Source organism: Hordeum vulgare, chromosome 5H (genome assembly GCF_904849725.1).
Source record: "Hordeum vulgare subsp. vulgare chromosome 5H, MorexV3_pseudomolecules_assembly, whole genome shotgun sequence".
Classification (NCBI taxonomy): Eukaryota; Viridiplantae; Streptophyta; class Magnoliopsida; order Poales; family Poaceae; genus Hordeum; species Hordeum vulgare.
This window is the reverse complement of record NC_058522.1, coordinates 519,256,451-519,265,745: the sequence shown is the minus strand read 5'-3', so window position 1 is coordinate 519,265,745 and position 9,295 is coordinate 519,256,451. Positions and strand designations below refer to the sequence as shown.

Sequence of the window (9,295 nt, the reverse complement as noted above, 5' to 3'; positions counted from 1 at the left end):
TAGCAAAAGAATTTCTCTTACCACAGTACATAGTGATGATCTTATGATCCAATGTCACAGTAGATATATATTTTTTGCTATCTATATATAGCAAAAGAATTTCTCTTACCACAGTACATAGTGATGATCTTATGATCCAATGTCACAGTAGATATATATTTTTTGCTATCTATATGTTTTTCTTGTGGTGACATTGTGCTTAATTTTCTCTTACCACAAGCACAGAAAAATGTTTCATTAACATTATATTCACAGACGAATTTTCTAAACGTGGGAATCAATATATGACCAGTAAGCATTTTTGTTACATTACATCTCTAATTGGTTATATTTACATTCAGTGGGGAAATAATATTATCTGGGCTATGCCAGTACACATGGGAATATGTATAACTTTTCCTCTTTTCTTTCTTTTTTTTCTTTGAAGGAAATGTATAGCTTCCCTGGATAGCACACCTAAAATAACAAATGCAATTTGCCTTCGCCTTCGTTGGTGACAGTGCAGGCTCGGGACATCCCTTGCTGCAATCTCCTTGTCATTCATGCGACCATGGAGGATGATGGGTGTGTCAATGGTCTCTTCAGGGCTTGCAGGAGTTGTTCATCTCTGCAGATAGAACGCTGTCCCGATCAGCACGGCCCATAGGGTGACGATCGCCCATGCGCTCTTCTTCCACTCGCCCGGCGGCCGCAGGAGGAAGAGGTTGCCGAAGACGTTCGTCGAAGGCTCCGGTTGGCTGGCGGCGGCCACCATCTTTCTTTTCTTGTCCTCCTGCTCTGGGATCTTGTCGCTCCATGTCCCAGCATACCTGATTAATGCAACAACACACAAGTTAGAATGATTCATCCAGAGGAACGAATCGACAGACACTTTCCCTTGCATGAAATGGAAGAGTATGCTATTTATATGTAAGCTGTAACTAGCAGTATATGAACATGGAAAACCTCTTGCAGAATGCAGAGGATATTGGCTGCTCGCACTGTGTTGAACACTTGTACTCAGTCCGGAATTAACTGTCACTGAAATGAGTGTATCTACACACTGAAACGCGTCTTAGATACACTCATTTCAGCGACAGTTAATTCCGGACGGAGGTTGTATGTCATAGTTCAAATCAAGAGTAGAAAAGGTAACTAAAATCCAGGATGTATGATTAGCTACTAAATGAGGTCAATCAAAATTAACAGGCATTTGTCTATGCTCAGTGGCAAAAATTATTTTGCTCAGGAGTACTACTATTTAGTTTCGCAATGTCATGTGGTAGCATAGCAACAAGCAACCAGTTTGTCGTATAAATAAGTACAGTTCAGCAGTGTTTAATACTTCATATACTGCCAAAGCAGATATGTGACTGAAAAACCTTTATGCAATGTTGACAGCCATGATAAGTCGATCTTATTTATTGAATGTTTTGCTTGAAGGTGTCACTCAACTCAAACAACAGTTACATGCAGAGAGAAACCAAAGAAGCTGTCAGGCACAGATATGGTAAGAGCAAATAGTACTGTGTCAGAAAGATGACTAACCAGTCCCAGCTGGATCCAATTTGCGGTATCGTGACCACCTCATCGTTGGAGATCTTCAACTTGGGCGCCTCAGCAATGTACCGGAATTCAGCTGCCTGTCTCCTGATGCTAATCATTGGATGTGTATTCTCCAATTCTTTGTACAATGCTATGGAATCCTTGTGCCGCCTATTGGCATCGTATGCCATTGCAAGCCAAATTTGAATCTGGAAGTGAGGGCAGGCAGTAGATGTCACTAAGGCACCTACAGGATCTTTCATCATAGTTTACAGCCATGATCAAGGTTCATTGAAATCAGTGAACTGGACCGGGTGACACTGGCTGCTCATATGCTGATCATACAGGATGATGCTAGCTTGATCAAATATATGCACATGAAGAATAATTTCAATTCTCAATGTAAAATGCCAGTCTTTCTCGTAGGTTGAGATGCAGCTAAGGTTGTGATAACAAGCTAACAATGACATGTGCCAACCGCCACTAAGTCCATTTAGTGCATACTTACCTGCAGTGCATTCGAACTGCCTGTAAACTATACCGAACACCAAGAGCATTTGCTTTCGGCATCCATGCCCACAAAACAAACAGCAACTCCAACATAAGTACATAACTCCAATTGTGTGAAGCTTTCTAGTTCCCAGTTTCCCACAAAATAAATAACTTCCATGCTCAGGCTTAATTTAGTCATTCTCATTGATTTAAATGTGTACTCCCATCACTTGACTCTTCTAAATACAGTTTGGAAAAGTTAGCAGTCAGGTGCACGAACTTCTATCCATGGTTTCATATAAGTAAGGAATACCTAATATCTAGTGGCTTGTGAAAATTTCTAACAATCATTGAGGGAGCCATGAACCTTGGGGTGAGTACTCTGGAAGAAATGCTCTGGTTCTCCCTGGCTCTAGCTATCTTCTTGTTCTCCATATGTGGTGTTGGTTTCATCCTTCATTAACTCGCTCAAACTACCATTTAGCAGGATAAAGCTAAGATTGTCTGATACCACATACATCTGATGCCACTCTCCTATGTACTTCTAACATAGGTGACACAAGGCACAGGCATGACTAATAAGTAGTGAGTCACTTAGCACTAACATCAATATTCTTTCTAGCACGGGCTTATATGCACAATCCTTGAGCATACCAGTGAGCAGAGTACAGGTAACCTCATACGCATGGATCTCATAGCAATAGCATGACATGTCCAATATAGATACTACCTCACCGCCGAGGAGCGAGGAGGGGCGTATGATTGTGAGTGCAGCCTCCAAGAACTCGATGGAGCGGCCATACATCCCTTTCCCATAAGCCCTTTGCCCCAGATCGAACATTTGTTTCCCCGTCGCCCTCCTCTCGGCCTGTTCCTTGGCCACCTGCAATGCAAACATACCCCCACTATGATCAGCCTCCTTCCCCATGTTCTGCAAGTATCCCATTGTAGAACAATGTGGGTACAAACAAATGGGATGATAACAAATTATATGCAGTGAGCTAAGTAGCTAGTAGTGTGTAGCTTGGTTCGATCTAATTCTAATTTGGTTGTGCAGCGTCGGTATGTCAGTGTGGCCGTGTTCATGTGCTGCAGTGGTACTAGGCAATCTGCAAACAACAACGCGGCGCTGGTGGTACGAAGTTGTGGCCGTGAAGTAGAGGGGTTGGGGACCTTCTGAAGCTCGCGGCGGACGCGCTCGCGCTTCTCCTCCTCGGACTCGTCGTCGGGGGCGGCCCGGCTCTGCAGCTCCTCGGCGGTGCGCTCCAGCTCGTCCATCTCCTCCGCCTCCTTCAGCCGCCGCGCCAACTCCGCCTCCCTCTCCCTCCGCACCTCTTCCTCCGAAGGCTCGTCCCATCCGCCCCGCCCGCCGCCCGACGCGGACGCGGCGAACCTGGCCGGCGCGCGCCCCCGCGCGCGGGGGAGGCGGCAGCCGTGGTGGGGCCTCGGGGCCCAGCCGCAGAGGTGAAGGCGCGGACGGCAGACGGCGATGCGAGCCCGCGGTGCCGCGGCGGCGTCGCCAAGGAGGAGACCGGCGGCCATCGCCGGAGGTGGGGGGGGGGGAATGTAATTTTTTTTGCTCGCCTTTTCTACACGTCTGTTAAATAGCCTTCGCACGACACTCGTGTCCATGACAGTGGGCCCCGACGATGATATTTCTCTGAGAGGAAGAAAGGATGGGTGGTGCTGGCTAATTCGAAAGGTGTGTAGCCTTCGCCCACCATGTCTCTCACCAGAACAACATGCAAACAGGTGCTTATTTGGTTCTCACTTGTCGCACGCTTTGCCTCGCCGTTCTTCGTTTATGGGTCCATTTTTTTTGGAAAATATTCTCCGACAGACGTTTGCTGAATGAGGGATGGCAAACGAGCTCATTTTGCTGACAGATTTAGATCTGAGACGATATCAAGCGATGGCACTTTTAAATGGTAAATTGTCTTCTTTACGCGAAACTCTCGTGTCAGCAACATCAATCGGTTTAAGGTTAAAAATAAAGTCAATACAAACCTCAATAATCTCTTTTGTTCCATAGTCCTTGAAGACAGTTGAGACACTTATTTTGAGACAGAGGGAGTATTTTTTAAGATTTTCATTAATCTCTCGTAAGGGAACATATTATATAGAAATACATGACCCAAAATGATAATCTCTTCGCCTAGATGAAATAGAACGTGCGTCGTAATATTGAAGAAGAATGTTGGAAACACCAACTCAAAACTGACAATACATTGTATCAAATCATTATGTAATCATGGTAGGATTTCTAGATGGATTACCTTTTGAGAAATTATATTGAGGAATGCACATAACTTCACAATGGGTACTCGAACATTTTTCGGTATAATCCCTCTTAATGCAATCAGAAGTAATTGCGTCATAAACATATCACAGTCATGACTTTAGGTTTTGAAATTTTTTCTGTCATATTTATATTTCTTTTATATTCGACGAGAAGCCTGACTGGACCTTAATAATACTCAGACATTCAAAAAAGATTTCCTTCTGTTCTTTGAAAAGAGCGTAGCTGGCAATACCTTGATACTGCTTTGGATGCATGTCATCTTTTTCATTCATACGTTGCTGGTTCTTTCGTGCTCAAGAAGCCTAGCAGGTTCACGGAAAGATTCTACGTCACGTGCATCACGTCGATTGCAGAGCGGACCTTTAGAACTTTCCAATAGGGTAGCTTCCAAAATCTAGATTTCTTCTTCCACATGGGTGCGTGTCCGTTAACGTCATTTCAAACAGATTGTCCGTCAGGACCCTTTTCAAAGATTACTTTTAAATCCTTGATCATATCAAATATATCATAAGCAGTACGGGCCAGGCTTCTTCCGGTGATCTCCCTCGTCTTTGAAATGCTTGTCTTTCTTTCTTAAGAGATGTCTCATCAAAAGAAAACAATGATGTCCTGGATAAACTTTTAAATTCTTAAGAGATGTACGTTCTTTTTACATTTATCCAAATATATATACTTTCATTCTCATATAAACAATGTGTGCATGCATTGTATCACTTGTTTGTCTGTCTTGAAAGGTTACTAAGAGCATGTCAATCATTGATGATTACAAACAACAACGCTCGTAGGCCAAGTTTCTCATGTTTGTGCTCATCGCACATACGTACACCTTTTTTATCCTATAATTGTAAACTTTTTCAACTAATGGCCTTAGGTACATATCAATGTCATTGCCGGGTTGCTTAGGGCCTTGGATAAGCACTAACATCATAATGAACTTCGGCCTCATGCACAACTAAGAAGAAAGGCTATAGATACATAGAGCACACGCGAGGTGCTATGTCTACAGTTGTGTTTTCAAAAAGATTCATGTCATCTGTACTTAAGGCAAACCATATGTTAATTGTGTTAACTGCAAAGTTCGGGAACTCTCTCTCGATTTTCTCCATTGCGACCCATCATCGGGTACTCTTAACATGGCGTCTTTCTTACGGTCTTTTTTGTATCATCGCAACAACTTGGTATGCTTTTTGTTTTGAAACAAATGTTTCAACCGTGGTATTATAGTAGCATACCACATCACCCTGACAGGAACCCTCTTTTTGGGATGCTCTCCCTCAACATCACCAGGGTCATCGCGATTGATCTTATAGCACAATGCATCACATACCGGGCATGCATTCAAATTCTCGTACTCCTCACCGCGGTAGAGGATGCAGTCATTAGGGCTTGCATGTATCTTCTGCACCTCTAATCCTAGAGGGCAAACAACCTTCTTTGCTTCGTATGTACTGGCAGGCAATTCGTTATCCTTTGAAAACATCTTCTTTATTATTTTTAGCAACTTTTCAAATCCCTTGTCAGATACACCATTTTCTTCCTTTCAATGCGGCAATTCCAGTGTGATACCCAACTTTTTCTTGTCATCTTCGGAATTTGGGTACAACATTTTTTGCGATCCTCTAACATGGGCTCCAACTTCAACCTCTCTTTTTCATTTTTGCAGTTTCTCTCCGCATCAACAACGGCTCGACCAAGATCATCAGCAGACTCATCTGATGCCTCTTCTCCAGCTTCTCCCATTGTAGTACCATCGTATTCAAGGAACCTAGGATAGTTGTCATCATCCTCTTCTTATTCATTTTCTTCCGTTATAACCCCTCTTTCTCCATGCTTGGTCCAACAGTTATAGTCGGACATGAAACTGCACTGAAGCAGGTGGTTGTGAAGGATTTTTTAGGTAGAATAACCCTTATTATTATTACACACACCACATGGACAACACATAGAACCATTTCGTTTGTTTGCCTCAGCTACACGTATAAAATTATGGAGGCCATTAATGAACTCGGGAGAGGGTCGGTCATCGCACATCCATTGCCGGCTCATCTTCATTACACAACATCGAAGTGACCAAATTAATACAATTCATCACATTAAAAGCAAAGTAGAGTAGTGACCAAATATTATTACTACAAAATTATATACATAAAGTTCATACATATTTTTCATAAAATAACATCATCTATCTAAAGCATTTAAATGCAATAACAAATGCGATCAAAATCACAACTAAGGTAATAATTAATCCAACAACATAATTATATCAACCCTCTTTATTAATGACATATTTTATAATCTTTATAATCTTCAAGCGCATTGCATCCATCTTGATCTTGTGATCATCGACAACATCGACAACATACAACTCCAATTTCATCTTCTCTTCATTATTTCTTTTGAAATTTTCTTTCAAATAATTTTATTATCAACTAAATTTGACTTCTCGATAAGAGGATCGGTTGCAATTTTTAGTTCACATACCTCCTAGATAAAAATATCTATGTGAACTTAATGGGCATGATTATCATAAACACGAAATAAAACAAATAGTTATAAAAGATAATATACCACATCCGAATCATAAGCCGGATAAGGACCGACAGAGACGGATATCAAAATCATGACACTATATATAACAAACAATCATACAAGTAAGGAAATTATACAAGTAACTATCTAAATCATATAAATAAAAATTTTACTAAAGTGACAAGAACAAGATGCTCACGCTCACTGTCGTGGGTATAAGCCTGGCAGTAGATGTGTAGGGTACGAAAGGATGGGCAGAGCCTTAGCTACGGCGAGGTTGTATGAGTTCGGGCCCCTCTACGGTGGAGGTAATAGCCCTACGTCTCAGTGCTCTAGGAGCTTGTTGTCGAGTGGAATATGGATTACAGTGAATTGCTAACCCCTGCACCAGTGGGGAAGGGTGGCTTATATAGAGTGCGCTGCCCTTCACAACGGTTCAGTGCACAGGGGTGGAGTAGTGGCAAATAAATGCCTACGTTACAGGTAACGTACGTCTTAAATGCCAATAAAGGCACATGGAAACGTATGACCGTTATCCTCCAGGGGGGTACGATGCACAGAGTGGAATCCAGACGGTAAGTTTGATACGCTCCGAATCCTCATCTCCGACTGGATGATGGTGGATCCGTCACCGACTGGATAATGGGAAGTTCTTAACTCAGTCGGAACTGACTAAGGGCCTTATCCCTTATGAAGGGTAGTCCTTGGGTAGGACTTATAGGGCAGGCCTATGACCCTACCCTAGGACTATAACCCCATCACTAGTCCCTGAATGGATTGGGGTTGGAACGACGAAGCGATGCTTGGAGTACGGATCCGACTGGTACGGATGCGACTTTGGCGTTGCTTGCCTCGATCCATTTTATCTTCTTTGACCAATGATCCGAGTGGATGTATTTGTGAAACGAACCGTGAGGGACCGAGTGCTTCCGTGGTATCTTTTGACGTGACCAGTCAACTAACGGCGGCGGATTTTCCAGGATCCTCAAATTTCGGTTGTCGCGCGCTCAGCGGGGATGACGACATCGCAATCGAGTAGTACTTGACGCCTCGATTCCCGCGCCTTCATTTTCTCCACTAATATCGCAGCAACCGGTCGGGGATAAGATTTCGGGGCCACTTGCTAGTGACCTAGTCGGAACCCTATTTAAACTTCTGCGGCGAGGGTTTTTCGTTACACTCGCCGGATAACTTGCATTTGCTCCGCTTCTCTCGCCATCCCCTGCGCATCCCAAGCTCCTTCCTTCTCCTTCACTCTCGCGAATCTGCAGCCTTCGCCATGACAAAGGGGCAGACTAGCAAGCTAGAGGCGCGGAAGAAGAAGGGGAAGGCGGCGGCTCCTGCTCAGCGGCGGCAGCGAGCGCTACCGGCGGGTTGGATCCAGGGGGACTTCCTCCCCTCCACGATGACGGAGGAGAACTTGCTGGAGTTGGTGGAGCACGGGATGATTGCGCACAAGTCGTGGAGGTTGCCGGCGGAGAGCGAGACCGAGCCGGCGCCCCGGGAGGGGGAGCGCGTCTTGCTGCTCAGCCACGTGCACCGAGGTTTCTCTTTGCCTCCCCATCCCTTCTTCAAAGGTATAATGAACCACTTCGGGGCGCAGCTCCACCATTTTCCCCCAAACGCCATAGCTCATCTCTCTGCCTTCGTCGTGTTGTGCGAGTGTTTCATCGGCTGTCCTCCCCATTGGGGGCTTTTCAAACACATCTTCTCTGCTAGATCCCAAACCATCAAACAACTTAACCAGTCGGATGATAAAACTCACCTCCTCCAGCTCTGCGGAGGCTTAGGCTTCCAAAAGAAGAGTAAAAGTAGCTATCCCGCTCTTCAGTTGAGTGATTCTGTTAGGAATTGGCGGTCGACATGGTTCTACTGCCAGGACGTTGCATGCCCGAATGCCACAACTGGGCTGCCTCCTTTTAGCTTAGACCGACCGGCTCCGCCTAAGCAGCTCGCGCTCACGAAGGCGGAGAAGGTTCAGATTCGGCCTCTGGTAGATGCGCTTGTAGATGTCGTCCGTAGGGGAGTCACCGGCATAGATTTGCTGGAGGTTTTCCTGGGTCGGCGTATCCAGCCCCTGCAAGCTCGACACCACGCCATGTGGCACTACACGGGGCCTGAGGACTCCACTCGGACTAATGTCGAGTGCGTGACCGGGGAGACGGTGGCGTTGTGGGTCCTCAACATCACGGGCGCCTGCGAAAACCCCAGAGGGGCCCAACGAGTGAAGGCCTTCCGCGCGGACAACCCTCCTCCGAATGAGGTGAGTAAAACTCGTCGAGTGCGCACAATTGTCTTAGATTTATCGCTTTCTTGAATCACTGTCTGACGTCTGATGTTGTCGACTGTATCTTGTGCAGGAGTGGACTAACTGGTTTTCCCCTGTCTCGAATGGGAATCCGGCCGAGGAGGAGGAAGGCAGCCAGGAGGGTAGCGTGGAGAGCGTCG

The 9,295-nt window shown here is 45.0% G+C and overlaps 1 protein-coding gene across 1 annotated transcript; it reads right to left on the bottom strand.

Moving 5' to 3' along the window:
- Positions 1-260: 260 nt before the first annotated feature.
- LOC123452066 lies at positions 261-3,396 on the bottom strand. The gene is made up of 4 exons (XM_045128641.1): positions 3,190-3,396; positions 2,747-2,899; positions 1,528-1,733; positions 261-809 (listed from the first exon to the last, which is right to left on the bottom strand). The coding sequence occupies exons 1-4, from the start codon at positions 3,292-3,294 to the stop codon at positions 602-604; spliced, it is 672 nt and encodes a 223-aa protein (XP_044984576.1). The 5' UTR covers positions 3,295-3,396; the 3' UTR covers positions 261-601.
- Positions 3,397-9,295: the final 5,899 nt, after the last annotated feature.

Coding starts and splice junctions, on each gene's coding strand:
- LOC123452066 (XM_045128641.1), bottom strand. CDS start 3,294: ATGGACGAGCTGGAGCGCACCGCCGAGGAGCTGCAGAGCCGGGCCGCC. Junction 2,900..3,189: donor TCCGCCGCGAGCTTCAGAAG/GTCCCCAACCCC, acceptor TTTGCATTGCAG/GTGGCCAAGGAACAGGCCGA. Junction 810..1,527: donor ATTGGATCCAGCTGGGACTG/GTTAGTCATCTT, acceptor TGCATTAATCAG/GTATGCTGGGACATGGAGCG.